We start from the raw sequence: 19,265 nt of genomic DNA, 5'->3' as shown, positions 1-19,265 counted from the left end.
TATAAAGTTGAGCAGCATAACAAAAAAAAAAAAACAATGACGGTAGCGACACACTTTGTTAAATTTAAATAGCATTCGTTAAATTACAGCCTTGAACCACACTGAGAATGCGCAATTGTCGGCTGCGCAACCCACGTGAGAGAATTGTGTTTAAGCAGAATAAGCATGTGCAATTAAAAACTGAGGTCCTGCTTTTTGGCTTTCTCATGAGTCATCCGCCTGTATTTTATGCTTTAGTAAAAATGAATGAAATTCAATATATAGGCTACAAGACATTACACAGGTACTCTAGGCCTAATAGTCAATACAAATGGAATGCTATTACCCTATTAGAGGTGCATAGATACATTTTTTTTAATCTAGATTAATCTCACTGTAATCTTGGAATTAATCTAGATTAAAATGGCTCATTTGACTTCTGCCGAAGGCATACAGATGTGCAGGTTAAAGGTTTTTTTTTTTTTGTTGTGCGGTGATGACGGTTACAGGTTTAGACCCGCGGTAGGCGTCACGTGACCGCGGTATTGCGGTAATGCGGTAACCGTCCCAGGCCTAGTGTGTGTGTGTATCTGTGTGTGTGTGTGTGTGTGTGTATCTGTGTGTGTGTGTGTGTATCTGTGTGTGTGTGTGTGTATCTGTGTGTGTGTGTGTGTGTGTGTGTGTGTATCTCTGTGTGTGTGTGTATCTGTGTGTGTGTGTGTGTGTGTGTATCTCTGTGTGTGTGTGTGTGTGTATCTGTGTGTGTGTGTGTGGTGTGGGTGTGTGTGTGTATCTGTGTGTGGGTGTGTGTGTGTGTTTGTTGTCGTGTGTTCATCTGTGTGTGTATTCTGTGTGTGGGTGTGTGTGTGTGTGTGGTGTGTGTGTGTGTGTGTGTGTGTGTGTCTGTGTGTGTGTGTGTGTGTGTGTGTATCTGTTTGTGTGTGTGTGTCTGTGAGTGTTGTGTGTGTGTGTGTGGTGTGTGTGTGTGTGTGTGTGTGTGTGTATATGTGTGTTGGGTGTGTGTATATGTTATATGTAGTGTATATCTGTGTGTTGGCCAGAGGTGGGTGTGTGTGTGTATCTGTTTGTGTGTTGGCGTGTATCATGTGTATGTGTGTGTGTGTGTGTGTGTGTGTGTGTGTGTATCTGTGTGTGTGTGTGTGTGTGTGTATCTGTTTGTGTGTGTGTGTGTGTCTGTGTGTGTGTGTGTGTGTGTGTGTGTGTGTACCGAGGCAGTGCACATGCTCCAGAGCTTCACAGGTAGCGTTATAGAGTCTGCGTGGACAGGACACCGTCATGCAGCTGGTGGAGTTCGAGCAGCGGTACTGCGACGGATCCAGCTGCCAACAGAAGCGACAGTCCAGCGTCAGAGAGAAGTTCTGCTGCGGCTGACTCTGATCGCTCTGAAACACACACACAGAACAACAGACTGATTTCAAACATCTGAGCTCTTTCATTATCAAACAACCAACAGAGTATTTATCAAATCCAATGCTCTGAAATGTGATCTTGTTGATTTCAAAGATGCACAGATGATGCACAGATCTACTTTCCAGATGTTTTCAGTTTGGAATGAGAGTCAGATTAAACATCAGAGTGAAGGGCAAATAAATAAATAACAGAAATCCATCAAAAGAGTGAAAGTGTTGAACAACTGTGGTGAGGAATTCAGAATTTAAAAATAAATGTTTAAAAACAAGGCAATAAATAAATATGTAACTCAAAATGATTCATTTGCATACTGAATACTTGATGTAGTTTAGGGTTATTAAAGTTAACTCAAACTAAAACAATAATAAATAAAAAATTCACTAGAAATAAAATAAAATAAACAATATATTTACTTCAGTTAGTTGCCATTTTAGGCAACCAGTTGTTTTCATTTAGTTTATTTTAATGTACTAAAATAACTAAAAAATACATATACATATTTAAAAAAAAAAGAAAAAAAAAGAAAATGAATAAAAAGGACAAAATATACACACAACAAAATGTATAACTCCAAATGAATAATTTGTATATTGAATATTTACTCCAATTCAAGGTTATTATTGTTAAATAAAACTAAAAATTACCATTACTAAAAAAAAAAAATAAAATAATAAATAAATGTTAGACTAACTGAAATAAAAAGCATTTTAAATTATTATATAATTATTAAATTAAACTTACTTTATTTAATCTAGCTCAATAGGCAGCATTTTGCATTTTAATTTAATTTACCTTTATGTACTAAAATAAATTAAAACTGAAATAAAATTATTAATATAAAACATTTAAAAACAACAAAAACTAATAAAAATGACAAAACAACAACAAAATCATTAAACTAACTAAAATTAACATAAAAGTATAAAATATAAAATGAAATGATATGATGTATTGATTTATGAAATGTGTGATTTTCAGTAACGTACAGTATAAAGGCCTTTGTCTGAAGTAACTGTTTTGTATAAAATAATTTAGTCATAGTAGTGATGTTTATTATAGCGAAGGGTCTCTGAAATAAGCTTAGCTTTCAGTCTGAACCCTTTTCAGTTAATATAAAAATAATCATCAAATAGAAATGTGTTTCCATCGCAGTTTATGTGCATTTTTAGAATTTATTTGCATTTGTTTCCATCCAGATTTTTATATGCAATATCCCCGAATGCACATAAAAATATGTGGATGGAAACATGGCAGAAATATATTAGCCTACTATTGTTCAGTAGAACAAACTACTATAATTATTCAAATTATTTTAGGAATAATCACAAAACATTTCTTCTGTGTTTTACGTTTAATAGTAAATCCCTGTTGCTTGCAAAAAAAAATAAAAATAAATAAATAATAAAGGAATAAACACCAAGAAGACAGCTAAAGAGACGAACGAATTGTGTTGGAAATACACAACACAATTTATAAAGTTATTGTAAGAATCAATTTGAATAAATTAAGTTGTTTTTATGCATTCAAATAATGAGACATGTTAAAACACAGAATTTGGTAACAATAAAACATGGTGAGAAAATATTTAAAAAAAATTTAATAATAACTAAACATGTCATTTTTGTAAAAGGTTTAATAAACTGATGTGAACTTGTATAAGATTCATGATTTTAATCGATTAGACATGCTTTTTGATTAATACAATTAAATTTAGGCTAACCATTTAAAAAGAAAAAAAAAGGAATCCAGAAAAATTAAAATGAAAAAAATGGAAAAAAAATAAATAAACGGATTTACTTTATTTTAGTGAATTAATTAATTAATTATTTTTTGTGTCCTTTGGAGAGGTGTGTGTGTGTGTGTGGGGGGGGGGGGGGGGGGGGGGTTGTGGGGGGGGGGGGGGCGGGAGGGGGGGGGGGGGGGGGGTTGTGTGTTTTTGTGTCCTTTGGGGGTGTTGTGTTGATTTTTGTTTCTTGTTTATATGTCATATCATAATATGACAAAACTAATTGCATTTGTTTCACATAAACAATAAATGTGTAATAATCACTTAGGCTAGCTCTGGATGATTCATGATCAGGTAGATCTTAAACCGCACACACATGCCTACTAATTGGCCAAAATTCTTCGTTGGAGATCATCTACTCTTCCCTGTGGATGACCTCTGACCTACTTTCTCTACGATCTGAATTTCTGCATACTGAATTTTAGAATATTGAATTTGATGTTCCGAATTTCCTCTTCATCTTAAAAACTTGAAGCTGTATTTTTAAAAAACTGGATATTTGCAGTCTAAGATTTCAGAACAACAAAAAAGAAAAATCGCTGTTTGAAAATACACGTCTTTAAAACTCTAAAAATCTTTAATATTCAAGTTTAAAAAAAATCTAATTCAGAACTATGTGAAATGCCACATATATTCAGTTTTGTTAAATGACACGTGTCAATACTTAAAATTTACACAATATAAATTCAATCAGTTTTGTCATCCTGTAATACATTTTATACATCTGTAAAAATTTAATTAAAAAAACTTGGAATAAAAATAAAACGGAATTTGGGAAAAAATAAAATAAATGGATTTTGCAGGGCTCTTGTAGTGTACTGTAGTCTATGAACACACACAGAGGACTGAAGAAACTGGACCCGCTGTGGTCCAGAGAGAGTCTCACCACACAGTGGACGCCTGCTTTAGCTCTGCAGGTGAAGCTGGCCGGCCGGCCGTAGATGCAGTTGTGATGAAACGCACAGATGATGCAGTCGGCCGGGAGTCTGGAGCACAGACCGCCGCTGGGACACCTGGACAGGTAGCTATCGGTCACCGCCGGGGCAGCTGGACACACACACACACACAGATGTTTAGCTGGACGCTCTGTACGGATCTGATAACATTCAGACGTTCAGAGTCACGTGCATCTGATCCCTGAACTCTTCGGTGTAGTATAGCTCTGTCCTGGACGGTCACTCACCGGAGGAAGCGGTCAGGGCCAGCGGGCTGCTCATCACCGGGCTCTGCTGCGCTGTGTACGCCGGCTCCTGACCCACGTGAGGAGAGCTCAGATACGCTGAGACACACACACACACACCTGACTGTAAATGTGCACTCCAGACATGTGAAAACCTATTCTAGCATAACTCAGTATAACTAAAGCAAAGCTGTGCTTCAATATACTTCCATATAATTGTAATTCAATATAATAATAATAATTATTATTGTTATTAAATACTCATTTACATGTTACAGTACAATAGCATTATTGCAATAGTGTTATATTTATTGATTTTTTTTTCATAATAATAATTATTATTGTTATTAAATTACCAGAACAACCCCACCCCTGCAAAAAAAATTTGTTACCTATTATACATATGTATTGCATAATACACACTCAAGAATACATGGGCAAATACACATTTTAAACAGCATACACATAATTATCAAATCATTAAAAATAAAATGCCAATACCATGAAATTATAGAAAAAAGTGAGTTATTTTTCAGTACGATCTAATACATATTTTGCAACAGTTAAATTACATCATTTTTATTGAATTCATACAAGGACTTCCCGATATGTACAAAATTTGTTCGGTTTACCAGCATTTAATCTGAAAGATGACAATGTAGCACCTCTGCTAACTCTGCCAGCACATCTAATTAGGTCAATACTCTTTGTTATGGATTTATTTAATCCCATTTGTACTATTTGATTTTATGATTTGTTTAAGCTTAATTTAAAAAACTAATTTGGATCATATTTTAAGTAATAATTATAATCATTATTATCATGAAATACTCATTTTTATTTTTTTTTGAAACTGTTTTGTTTTTGTTGATTCATATTTTTTTTTATTTTAAGTATTAACTTTTGAATAATATTTTGCAACAGTAATACATATTTTTATTGATTTGCCTAATTTCTATAATTTAAAAAATTACAATATGAATAAATTATATCAGTATTACTGTTTATGGATTTATTTAATTTTACTAATAATGAAGCGGATTTTTTTTTAATGGATTTTAATTTTAATGAATATTAATTATAATTATTATTATATTGTAATTTTTATTTTACAGTACAATAGTATATTTATTGCAATAGTGCTATATTTAATGTTTTTTTAAATTTGTTAATTTAAATAACAATGAAACTAAATATTTTGAATAATAATAATAATAATAATTTTGAATAATTATAATCATTATACTTATCAAATATTCTTTTTTATTTTACAGTACAATGGCATTTTGCAATAGTAATATATATATTTATTTATTTATTGATTTGCTTAATCTGAATAATTTAAATAATAATGAAACAAAAGATTACTTTGAATAATCAATTAATTTACTATTATTTTTGTTTTTACAATACAATAGTATTAGTACAACAACAGTAATATATTACTTTGAGTTGTTTGTTTAATTTTTTAGATTTTAATTCATATAAAAATTTTGAATAATTATTAACTTATTATTGTGTAGTCACACTGAATGGAGAAACAGGATAAATACTGATAGAGCTGTAAACAACAGACATGTAACTCAAATAAGACCGTGATAATATTAATTTACTGTAAAAATACAAAACAAAACAAAACAACACGCTAACGCTACTTCCACTCTAACAGAGTCCAGACGGACCCAGATAACGATGACAGTAGCTCTTACCGATCACACATCTGGAGTAAATGTCCAGCAGCAGCAGAAACAGCATCAAATACGAGCTCATGGTGTTCCGTTCGCGTTCAAAAACCCATTTCAGTCCGTTCGCTAGCATCCAGAACAGGGACTCACTTCCGGCTTCCGCTTGCGTAAAAGTCCCAACGGCTGATAGTTCAAAATAAAAGTGCTTTGCTTTAATGAGAGAAAAACTATTATGCCCAAACCTTCTTTGAAATGAGCTTAGCGTCTTGATAAAAATGTAATAATAAACATATGAAGCAACTGCTACATAATAGAGTTCACACATGCTGTAGATGTAAACAATGTTGAAAAGAGCACGGTTTAACACAATAACACGAAGTACATTTTAAATTACTGGATAATATCTAGTATCCAACTACCTCTAAAATTCATGTGAATTTTGTTAAACTGAGAAAGAAACTTAGCTTCATTCAGTGTATCAGATACATCCCCTTTGTTTAGAATTTAAGTTATTTTTTACTTTAAAAAAAAAAATATAATAAAATAAGAAGTTTAAAACTTTTCTGCCATTAATCGTGTTGTTGAATTTCTTGTTTATTCATTTGTTTATATTTAATAATTTTTTAACAGTGAAATAATAATCAGAATAATAATTATGTTTCTTGAGCAGCAAATCATCATATTAGAATGATTTCTGAAGATCATGTGACACTGAAGACTGGAGTAATGATGCTGAAAATACAGCATGTCAAAAATCATTAGGATATTAAGTAAAGATCATGTTCCATGAAGATATTTAGTAAATTTCCTATCATAAATATATCAAAACTTAATTTTTGATTAGTAATATGCATTGCTAAGAACTTCATTTGAACAACTTTAAAGATGATTTTCTCAATATTTAGATTTTTTTTTGCTCCCTCAGATACCAGATTTTCAAATAGTTGTATGTCAGTCAAATATTGTTCTATTTTAATAAACCATACATCAATGGAGAGATTATTTATTCAGCTTTCAGATGATGAAAAATTTAGAAAAAAAACAAACACATATATTACATTATTAATATTTTGAACTAGTTTCGATTTTGTGGACAAACGATAAACACGTCAGTGATTCTTTGAGTCTTTATTGCAACCCGAATACAACACACTTCAACACCAAACCATCGTTTAACATCCACCTAACAAAACCCTTCCCTCTTATAGCATCCTTCATCTCTCAGAAGTCTTCCTCGGCGCTGCGGCAGCGGGACTGTCTGAGGAGCGTCAGTCTCTCCATCACCTCCTCTACGCTCAGCTCTCCGTGTACTTTATTATCTCTGGTTCTGACGTTCACGCTGCTGGCGGCGCGCTCCTTCTCTCCCACCACTGCAGAACAAACACACCGCACACACACATCACTTCTCACCAGCGCTGGGGAGTCACTCTTAAATTACCTCATTTAATTACGAAATAACGTTACACTTTATTTTAAGTGTGTCTTTGTTACAGTGTAATTATACATGTAAGTACTGAGTAACATTAGTTAGTTACATCTACTTTAATACAGTAATAGAAACAGTTACACTACTTATTACATTTTAGATAATGTAACTTGTAATCTGTAACCTGTTACATTTCCAAAGTAACCTTCCCAGCACTGTTTCTTACCCAGGATGAAGTTATACTGCGCCAGCTGTGCATTACGAATCTTCTTGTTCAGAAGACAACCAGAGTCTAAATCAGCATCGGCCATGAATCCAGCTTCAACAAACCTCTCACAGACCTGCAGCGGGAGCAAGATCTCCAGTGAAATCACATGAGAACAAAGCTTCGGTTAACCTGAGCTCAGTAATGCCACTGGTTTCCTTCTGCAGCTGGTTTTGAAACACAAAACCAGAATTATTTATCAGAATTCATCCCAGTATTATTATGCACAACTCCTCAGCGCATGGTGGTCGAAAAATTTACATGCACAAATATATTATATTAATATAATAACTTTTCTGTATCCAAGGCCACACACCACAGACTAACATGTTTTTCCCATATTCACAAAGCATTTGATCTCACCACTAAATAGCAGTAGTAAAAGTTTTTAGCTAAGAGTTTTCTCTTAAAACCTCTTCACAAAGCTGCTGAGACAGACTTGTAGTGAAGAACAGAGAGAAGTCTTCAGCTCAGAGTAAGGGGGCGGGGCTGAGCTCACTGCTATGGATGATGTCAGTGTGCTCATTAACTATGCACACAGTGATTGGCTGATAGTGTCTCTCAGAGATTTATTCATGGAAATATTGTAGAGCGTGATACTATGTTGCCATATTCAGATAAAGGTTTAAAAATAAAAATGTTAATTGCCACAGATTTTAAAATGCAGACTTAGTGTCACTAATTAAACAAGTATATGTTCAGCTAATTGTCAGCCTCTTACATGTGCTTCTCACATAGTCACATAGTTCAGAGCAGATGCGGTACCTGTTTGGCGTATTCTTCGAGAGACGGGTTCACAGGCACCAGCATCACCTGACGTGGAGACAACCACAGCGGCCTGACCAAACACAACATAAAGACACAGCTTGTGAAGCTTCGGAGAGCACAGGAACTCACTGCACAATGTGTCCACGCTGGAAATGTGCAAAGATACGGCTGGAATGCTGCTAAATGTGATCTGATAAAGGAAGAGGTAGTGTCAACTACATCTCATTACATATGCAAAGAGCTTAGCCAATGGCAACAGACTTAACAAGACATTAACATATAGTCTTAAAGACACCGCAGCAAAACTGGTGATTAAAGCTAAAGAGAGACAACTATAAATGGTCATAAATATTAAATTGATTTGAGTGTTTTTTTATGAATTGGTTTTGATTTTCAATCTTCATTTTAAGGTTTTAGCAATTTTGTTATGTGCTTTAGCCATATTGATTTTTCCCTTTCACAGGAAATTAAGTGTCATTTTATCAATTTTTAGTTTTAGTCATTTTTACTTATTTTGCTGTTTCTGATGCATGAACTGACTTTTGATTAAGGCTGATAGTTTAAAACTGAAATCTCATTAAATTTCACAACACCCTACTATACATCTCCAAATAATATGAATCTTGAATGTGCTTTAAGAAAAAAGACAGTTATTTTTATTTCTTCACTTTCCAGAATATGTTATTAAATATGTTTTAAAATGTATTTTTGAGTGAACCTTTACTATCAACCAACAGTTTCAATCGAATATAACACTTGATTATTTCCTCAACACAAAAACACTCAAATTTCATAGTTACTACAATAATACTAGTATTAATTACCACTGTCATCAAAATGATTTCATTCATTACAAAGATTCTGAACGCTTCTTAACAATTTAAAGGAGAATTGTAAAAACTACTATGGTATTTTGTTATTTTCTCAACTTTATTTCAATTACCGAAATCGATTTCTTAGTTTTAGTTAAGAATAATGGGAACGGTTTGCACTCCTCACCATTTCCCGGCGTAGTTCTCGGTGAGGATGGCGATCATTCTCTCCACGGAGCCCAGGATGGCGCGGTGAATGATCACGGGTCGGTCCTTGTCCTCGCCGTCTCTCCTGCAGCGGTTCAGACGGTTAAACTCTGAGTCACAGCCGTGAGAGCGTTCACAGCCAGTCTGAGCTCTACTCACCCCACATACGTCAGGTTGAAGCGGATGGGAAGCTGGAAATCCACGTGGATCGTGGCACACTGGTGCCTAAAAGGGTAACACTGGTGATAACGGCCGATGGCGTCTTTAATTGTAATGTCAATCTACAACACAACAGTTCAGGGATGATTATTATTATTACTGCATGACAAACATCTTCTCAGATGATTTATGTTTTGAGTGTAAAAAACATAGAATAATGTGGAATCAGTGCTATTTTAGTATAATCTATATATTATTATAGCATTTAATCAAAATTTTAATTAGCTTTTATTTTTGTATATTTATATATTTCAAGTTATAGTAATTGTTTTTTGTCATTTTTATCGTTTCTTAAAAATATTCCCTTTTAGCATTAAATTTATTTTTATTTCAGTTTTAGTAATGTTAGTAACAAGCAGTTCAAGTTTTTCATCTAATAATTATTTTATATTTTACTTCAGCTTTATTCTCTCAAAAAAACCAAGACAACCAAATCAGTCAAACTACAGTGATACTATATACTGTATATATATATACTAGTGCTGTCAAATGATTAATCCTTACAAAATAAAAGTTTTTGTTTACATAAAATATATATGTGTACTGTGTATATTTATTATGTATATATAAACACACACACATACAATATATATTTTGAAAATATTTACATCTATATACATTTATATATTTATATTCTTATATTTTATATTATATATAAATATATTTAATATATAAACAATTTTTTCTTAAATGCATGTATTTGTATTTAAATATACATAATAAACATACAGTACACAGTATACACACATATATTATGTAAAGAAAAACGTTATTTTGGATGCGATTAATTGCAATTAATCATTTGACAGCACTTATATATATATATATATATCTCATTTCAGTTTTATTTCAATTAACAAAAATGATTTTTGATTTGTGAAGAGAACATCAGTCTTAAGGATTTCTGACCTTTGGTCCATAAAAAGCCCCGTCTCCTGGATTGAGTTTCCACGGCTCTCCAAACTCATTCAGGCTGTTCTCTAATTGCTTTGAAATAATAAAAACTCAGTCAATACTGCACAAAAACATCTCATCAAAGAGAGCAGGAAAAATGGTATTCTGGTACCTTTTCGGCCTGATTCCACACAGCAATATCGCCTAGAAACTTCTCCGGACGCGTGGAGAGATGCAGCTGGAAGGAGAAGCCGAAGACATCGTAGACGCAGCGCAAGAAATCCAGACAGCCCTTCATCTCCGACTCAATCTGAAATACAACAAGCAAACAATTAGGTTCTTTCTCTGTAAAGATCTAAATCAGCTGTTGAGTAGATCAAGCTTTTACTTGAGATCAAGCTTTTTTATTCATTTCAATTTGTTGAAAATTAATGTATGAAAATAATTGAAACTTAAAATAAAAAAACGACAAAACTAATAAAAATTACAAAAGCACACAATACAATTAGTTTAAAATTTTACTAAAATTTAAATGAAAAAAGTGAATAAAACTAATTTCGAAAAAATCTGGTATCTCAAAGACACTGAAGCATCGCTGCACCTGATCCATAGTGCAGAATATATGAGCGTCATCCTGCTGGAAGCGTCTGACTCTTGTGAGGCCCGTCAGTGTTCCTGAGAGCTCGTTACGATGCAAAACACCGAAATCAGCCAGTCTGAGAGGAAGCTCACGCCAGGACCGCGGCCGATGACTGAACATCAGACTGACAAACAGAGAAACAGGAGGAGAGATGAAGGACAGAATCAATGCTAGATTCAAAACACTGCAAAAAAAGGCTTATCTTACTTATATTTTTGCCTTGTTTCTTAAAACAAGAAAAGTTTACTAACCCCACTGGCAGATAATTTTACTTGTTTTAAGCTAAATGCACTTAATTTAGTTTTTTCCCTCCAGGAAACAAGGCTAAATATATTATGTAATTTTGCTTACCAAGCAAATGCATCTAAATTTAAGAATTTTTAGATACTTTGACTACAAACAAGACAAAAATACTAAGTAAGAGAGAATTCATTATTAGTAAGTAGAATATTACTCCGTCATAAACACCCAAAGTACAGTGATACTACAAATCACTGCTAAATAATATGCTAAATAATATCAATACATTTATTTTCAACATATTTTAATACTTCAATATATAATCAATACATAATTTTAACACAATAAAATATGTATCTTTAACTACAGTTTGTCAGTAATCTTGTATTTTAATCATTGCTTTCAAAAAGTACATATGATTTTCAGCTTCAGTCTGCGTTATAACTTGTGATTCAGTGAGTCCTTTGAGCCCTGATTCAGACTGAGTTTGATTCAACAATCAGTTCAACCAAGAATTGTACCAATAAAGTGTTTCTTTTTGATAATCAGACAACATGTTAGTACATGCACTGTAAAAAAAATGGTGCCAACCAGTTATTGTCATTATATGATTTCATAGCATCCATTTTTGTCTTTAAGGCAAGACACTACAGGAAACCCACTGTTTTTTCATGCACTGTCAATTTTGAGATTTTGGTCTATTTTGCTTCCATAACATGTCTTAATTCAGACTAGTGGAAAGAAAAGAAACACATCTAAAATACACCTCAAGTGTTTGTTTTATTGTATTTTATCTATTTCCGACTGTAGATCTTTAATTGCATTTCATACATTTAAAAGTTTTTTCTCCACTTCAGCAGCACTTACACACACCAAAACTTACAGTTTTATTCCTCCCTGTATTCTGAAGTTTTTTACTGAGGGGTTTGTTCTTGAAACATCCACACACTGATTTATACAACATTTTATTCCTAAAAACATAAAAAATGCAAAAATGCATCTTTAAAAGCTGTGAGTTTGTTTTTCCACTTCAAGTAACACACAAACTTAGAGTTTTATTCCTCTCTATATTCTGAAGGTGTTTGTTCATATTTCACCCACCTGGTTTTATTATTGTACTTTATCTATTCGCATCTGTAGATTTTTAATTGCAATTCTTACCTTTAAAAGTTTTTTCTCCACTACAGCAATACTTACATTCACTAAACTTTACAGTTTTATTCCGCTCTATATTCTGAAGGTTTTTACTGAGGGGTTTGCTCATATAGCATTCACAATTATTTATACAACATGTTACTCCTAAAAACAAGGCGAAAATGCATATCTTTAAAGGCATGATGCAAATCTTCAAGGTTTTTCTCCACTTCAGCAGCACTTACAAACACCAAAACTTAGAGATTATTTCCTCTCTATATTCTGAAGGTTTTTACTGAGGGATTTTTTAAGATATCATTAACTTGTTTTATTATTGCACTTTATGTATTGGCGTCTGTAGATTTTTAATTGCAATTTATGTTTAAAAGTTTTTTTCTTTGCTTCAGCAGCACCTACACACACCAAAATTTAGAGTAACATTCCTCTCTATATTCTGAAGGTTTTTACTGAAGGGTTTGTTCATATATCATTCAGACTGATTTATACATTTTATTCCTAAAAGCATAAAAATGTGTTTGTTTTCTGCCTGCTCACAGTATTTTCTGATTTCTGGAGTGATAAAAAGAGAAATTCAAAATCCCTAGAAGAACCTTTAACTTTAATATGACAACAAAATCAAACAGGAGTTTTCAACCTGGCTTTATCCCATTCAGATGCAAATCAGTGCATATTTAACTAGCTAATGCATCATATTTAAACATAACATTTCTGAAAACTTGAAATACAAACCAATCAACTGGGGGAGTATGGTGAGATCTATTAGTTAACAGTTTTATCCTGTTCACCTGTAGTGTCTGGCCTTAAGAGATTAAATCTAATCGAGCACAGAGTTGAGGTTTACCAGTGTCCGGGGCAGTTCATTGGCTTCAGAGCAAAGATGTCCTGCTCTACGGGGAAGGAGAACATGTTTTCACTGTAGTGCTGCCAGTGACCCGACGTCTCCCACAGTTTGCTGTTATAGATGTTAGGAGATGCCACCTCCTGGAAGCCACGTCTGCTGTACTCCTCCTGCACACACACACACACACACACACATCATGAACAGCGCTGTGGGATTCTGTGTTTGACTGTGCTTTAGTTTGAACTCATTTGCTGACGTACCCTGATGAATTCTGTCAGTGTGTTGTAGATGTAAGCGCCTCGCGGCAGAAAGAAGCAGCTTCCTGGACTCAGATCATGGAAGAAGAAAAGTTCTTGATCCTGCAAATCACACCACGAGAGAGCGAGATCTTAACAAGCCCCTTCACACAAACGGGAGGTGAAGAGACACGTCTGATTGGACAAACTTGCTCCATAGTATAATACATGATAATGCACTAGAAACCATACGGCACAACTGTTATATGCAGTATAGACGATTTTAATGAGGTAAGAGAACAAAAAACAAAACTCATTAGTTATGTGTAATTTAGTAGCTTTCAGGACACCAACTGATCCTCAAAGAAGCCGAGAAACAAATTCACTTGCTGTCATTAAGAGATGCATGTCACGCCATTCAGGATGAAAAAATGTGAACAGCCCATTATGAAATCAACATTATGAAAAGTAACTACATTTTTGCATTTTCTGAACAAAATTTATTTTGTATTTCTTTGCAAACTGTGCTCCATGACACAAGGGTCTATGGAAGCCAATAAAAAGCAAATAATTGAAAAGCTAATAATTATTAGATCATAAACATGTCAAATTAAAATAAATAATTATAATATAAAATAATCAAAATAAACCACTAACAATTCATTAAATAATAAAAATATAAATATTTAATAGATCATTTTCAAATAAAACAATAAAAATAAAAAAAATAATTAAATCATAAAAATGTTAAATTAAAATAAAAATAACATTCACAACAAAACACTTACTAATAAAGTCAAAAATGTCAAAGATAATTTTTCAATTAAATTAACTACATTTTTAAATTAAACAAATAAAATTGTTTAGAACACAAATCAAAATAAAACACATTTATAATTAAATCATTAAATGACATTAAAATATTTTAAAATGAAAATCAAAATAAAACATTAATAAACAAGTCAGAAAAATTACATTAAATGTTTAAAAAAATGAAAATAGAACACTTACTAAAAATGAATTAAAATCCCAAAAATGTCAAATTAAAATAAAGAATTTTAAAGCAAAACACTTAAAAATATAAAAAATATAAAAATATAAAATATTTCATGTGTTTATCTGCATGTCATATGACCATTAACCAACGTCACAGAACCGGAACATGTGAAAGTGCCTTAAATTAATCTCAGAAGGACTTCAAGTAAATATTTTAGCTCATTCCAGCTCTGACTCTCACGCACCTTCCCGATCTTGCGGTGGTCTCTGTTTTTGGCTTCTTCCTGGAAACGTTCCCATTCCTTCAGCATTTTGCCGTCAGGAAAAGAAATCCCATAGATCCTCTGGAGCGTCTCCATGTCTGAACGGCCTTCCCAGTACGTGGATGAATTCTGAACAACATCACAATATCACACTACAGAGTAGTTTAAAGCATCTTGCATTTATTTCACCAGTCACAACCAACTTGCTAGTTCTGATAAAAACAGAAGTATAAGTGTCGTTTAAGATCATATTAAAACCTGTAAGAGTGATCTAAAGTTGTCTGAGTACCTTATAGATCTTGAGCGCTTTGATTTTGCCGGTGTGCCGTACATGTGGCCCACGGCACAGATCAATCAACGGGCCGCACCTATGAGAGGAAGAGTAGTAATTCATGACAGAATGAGGCTTTATAGCATCCGTATGGAGAAAGCAGACGTCCTGCGCTACCTGTAGACGGTGGTGGTGGGAGTGGAAACCTTCTCATTCAGGATCCGACACTTGAACTTGTTGTACTAAAATAATACAAGCAAATAAAAAGCGTTTTCAATTTCAATTTCTCGACGTCCATAGAAAAACACAGCGACCAGGTTGATCAGATGACAATACCATGATATATACCATGATACTAAATAAATACCACATTTATTTGCAGTCTTAAATATGGTACGTCAAACAAGAACATGATTAAAAACTGTTTGTAAATTATGAAAGCATATGGGTAGCAAAATTTTGAAATATAATATGCAAAATGACAGTGTATTTCTGTATTTAAATTGACATTTTCCCATACATATGTGCAACATTTCGTGCAAAAGGAAAATGAAAATTCTATTATATAATTTACAATTGCCATTTTCTGCACTAGTTTTAATATGTAAATGAAAAACATATTTTAACACTTTATAAGTTTCAAAATTTAAATTGTATAACCCAAACTGATTAGATATGTTTAACATGTCCAAGCAAAAACTGCAGCAAAATTATCATTCAAATGCCATTTTTCCTAAATGCATTTAGACTTGCGTGTGTTGGACACTTGAGATTGCATTTTCATCATGATACCGCGTGATAATTGTAACAAAATGCGAATTTCAAAATGAATTCTGAGCCAAATGTGCAGCAAAATGGTGATTTAAATATCTTTTATTTTTCTGTGCATGCATTGACACTTACACTTAAGATGTTTCAAATGCATTTTCATTAAATACCCCGCGATCAGTGTAGACTAGTCAATGTGGATTTAAAAATGCATTCCAGTGTAGGTGTCTATGTGTTTATATTTATTTAGAGGTTGGGCTCGGCAACAAGACGCACAATAGATCGATATTCCCCATTAACCAAATGCTTTTCACCTGCTGATTGATGCACATAAGCAGACAGTGCAATTCTACACTTTTACCTATTTGCTACCATACTTTATTCTTCTCCTATAATAGATCGCGTGTCTCCGAGCACCTACGCACCGCACCTTAAACATCTCCAGCAGCGTCTCCTTACTGATCTCCAGTCTCTCGAAGGGCTGCTTGTCCTTCATGATGCTCCTGCAGATGTTCTCCAGATCTCCAAACTCTGTGCTGGACACTCCTCTGTGAACAAACAGCAGATACACTGACTGAGACTCTGTGCTGGACACTGGTATGTGTGGAAAGTGAATGTGTACTTGTTGATGAGTTGTGTACTTATGTATTTTTTTATATTTCTGGTTCTTTTACTTAGGTGATGTGGTTGTGTAATTATTATGTCAAACACCTCACTCACTTCTGTCCGTCCAGGAACATGTCGTAGTAGAAGCCGTTCTCGATGGGCGGCCCGTAGCACAGGCATCCGCCATAGAAGCGCTCCATAGCCTCGCCGAGGACGTGAGCGCTGGAGTGCCAGTAAACCTGAGACAAATCATCATCTGATCATCATATATTCACACACAGGAGTTACAGGAGTACTGTAGTGTGAGTCGCAGGGCTTTCAGTATTTAAGCTCCTAAACTCTGGAATAATGCTGGGCGATGTGACCTAAAATCAAAACCCTTTACCTCAATTACAATTATTGAACGATTATTAGTTCATTATTAGTTTATAGTTCATTATAATAAGACAGTGGCAAACGATATGTGTTGTTAATTGACTGTCTGCCTCATTTTTCAATTCCATGCTTGCTTGCATTATTTATCTGCTAGCACATAAGATGATCTCCGTCTGCTTTATTTGTTTGATCATGTGACTATTTCCATTTGTGTTTATGTTATCTATGGACTTTATGTAAAGCGTCCTTGGGTTTTGAAAGGCGCTATATAAATAAAACATTATTATATTATTATTATTATTATTATAAGTATGGAAGTGTGGAGAGTAACTGACGGCTTGTGCATCCTCGTGGTCAAAGCGCAGCAGCTCCAGACTGCAGTCGGTCTCCAGCGGCCGGTCCAGATCCCACAGCTCTCCGTCCACACGCGCGATCACACAGCTGTCCGCCAGAGCCTGACTATCCGTCCACACGCGCGATCACACAGCTGTCCGCCAGAACACATACACACCACACATACACACACACATACACACACACACACACACACACACGAGCGCACACAGCCCGACACAGGACACAGACACACAGACACACACACGCACAGACACAGACACACACACGAGCGCACACAAGCACAAGACACACACACACACACAGACACAGACACACACACACACACACACACACACACACACACAGACACAGACACACAGACACACAGACACAGCAACACACACACACACACGACACACACACGACAGACACACACACACACACACACACACACACGCACACGCACACATAGACACAGACACACACACACAAACAGACACAGACACACACACAGACACACACACACACACACACACACACACACACACACACACACACAGAGAGACACACACACACACACACACACAGAGACACACACACACACACACGCACGCACACACACACACACAGAGACACACACACACACACACACACACACACAGAGACACCACACACACAGACACACACACACACACACACACACACAGAGACACACACACACACAGACACACACACACACACACACACACACACACACACACACACACACACACACACACACAGAGACACACACACACGTATGTTATGTTTGTACAGTATATATACACATACATAATACATCAAACTAAAAGACAATAAATTTTACATTTATCCAATATAACAAATGTTAAATAAAACAAATAAATGATAAATAAATTAAAAATACTTTAAAATGTAACATTTTATTTCAGCTGTTTACAAAGGCAAAGTTTTCATTTTTTAAGTTATTTTATTTATTTCATGTTGAACTTGATGTACTAAAATAACTAAAATTTTAATAAAAATAAATAAAAAAATAGACATTTCAAAAAACATACATAAATAAAATGACATTTTTTTGCTAAAATTAAAATGAAAAAGGAAAAAATAGAAAAATTACAACTCTTTGATAAAAAATGATAATAATATCTCACTGAATTTGACCAGTTTTCATGGAAAGTGTCAGCAGAGCTACTCAAACACATCTAGAGTCAGATCTGAGTGTCTCTCAGACGCAGCATGAGTGAGGAGTTAATGCTCAGATTCAGTGGTGTTTCAGCTCTCACCTGATGGAGCAGGCCAGCTGATACGGGCTGCTGACCCAGGCTGTGGCCTTCAGCGTCTGTCCGTCGGGCAGCTGGACACTGATGGAGTGACCGCCAGCCGCCCGCTCCGCCAGAAGAGCGTCACTCTCCTTCTTCAGCCGCTCATAAAGCTGCAGACGGTCAGAGACGAACACTGGCCACGGGTCCAGCTGCTCCGGTCAATGAGAGAGAGAGAGAGAGAGAGAGAGAGAGAGAGAGAGAGAGAGAGAGTGGGTGAGGCTGCTCCGGTCAATGAGAGAGAGAAAGAGGGAGAGAGAGAGAGAGATATGGGTTATTGGTAGATGAGTTTTTTAACACCACATGAATGGTGAGTTGTTCAAACACGACACAGCAATCACACTGACCACGTGTGTGTGTGTGTGTGTGTGTGTGTGTGTGTGTGTGTCTGTGCGTGCACCTCTGCCTTCACTTTCTCCTTCTTCTTGTTTTTCACTTGAACACCTGATGCACTGGATTGAGGTGGAGCAGCATTTTGCTGAAACACACAAAGCAAACCAAAAACATTCAACATTATGCAATTTTGCTTGTGTATTAATGAGCTTC

General features: G+C 34.7%; 2 protein-coding genes across 3 annotated transcripts in view; both read right to left on the bottom strand.

Annotated features, from left to right (window-relative positions):
• LOC109109838 (TM2 domain-containing protein 3-like) overlaps nucleotides 1-6,245 on the bottom strand; it is a 20,061-nt gene extending 13,816 nt beyond the window's left edge. The window contains exons 1-4 of one of the 2 annotated variants that reach the window (XM_042744575.1): nucleotides 6,086-6,245; nucleotides 4,380-4,475; nucleotides 4,083-4,243; nucleotides 1,208-1,382 (exon numbers count right to left, since the gene is read on the bottom strand). In XM_042744575.1, the coding sequence (XP_042600509.1) occupies nucleotides 1,208-1,382; nucleotides 4,083-4,243; nucleotides 4,380-4,475; nucleotides 6,086-6,194 (541 nt within the window). In that variant the 5' untranslated portion in view covers nucleotides 6,195-6,245. The remainder of the gene's footprint in view (nucleotides 1-1,207; nucleotides 1,383-4,082; nucleotides 4,244-4,379; nucleotides 4,476-6,085) is intronic. The other variant, XM_042744574.1, reaches the window with a different exon arrangement.
• Nucleotides 6,246-7,174: 929 nt separating this feature from the next.
• tars3 (threonyl-tRNA synthetase 3) lies at nucleotides 7,175-19,248 on the bottom strand. The gene is made up of 18 exons (XM_042744571.1): nucleotides 19,120-19,248; nucleotides 18,684-18,871; nucleotides 17,379-17,502; nucleotides 16,783-16,907; nucleotides 16,493-16,610; nucleotides 15,472-15,536; nucleotides 15,313-15,391; nucleotides 15,006-15,152; nucleotides 13,789-13,887; nucleotides 13,529-13,695; nucleotides 11,254-11,416; nucleotides 10,825-10,962; nucleotides 10,668-10,745; nucleotides 9,699-9,820; nucleotides 9,520-9,624; nucleotides 8,518-8,590; nucleotides 7,714-7,828; nucleotides 7,175-7,431 (listed from the first exon to the last, which is right to left on the bottom strand). Exons 1-18 carry the CDS (start codon nucleotides 19,231-19,233, stop codon nucleotides 7,283-7,285), a joined length of 2,169 nt encoding a protein of 722 aa, XP_042600505.1. The 5' UTR covers nucleotides 19,234-19,248; the 3' UTR covers nucleotides 7,175-7,282.
• Nucleotides 19,249-19,265: the final 17 nt, after the last annotated feature.

The sequence above is a fragment of the Cyprinus carpio genome, chromosome B18, assembly GCF_018340385.1.
Source record: "Cyprinus carpio isolate SPL01 chromosome B18, ASM1834038v1, whole genome shotgun sequence".
Lineage (NCBI taxonomy): Eukaryota > Metazoa > Chordata > Actinopteri > Cypriniformes > Cyprinidae > Cyprinus > Cyprinus carpio.
The sequence above is the reverse complement of the archived record's forward strand: the minus strand, read 5'-3'. Positions and strand labels throughout refer to the sequence as shown.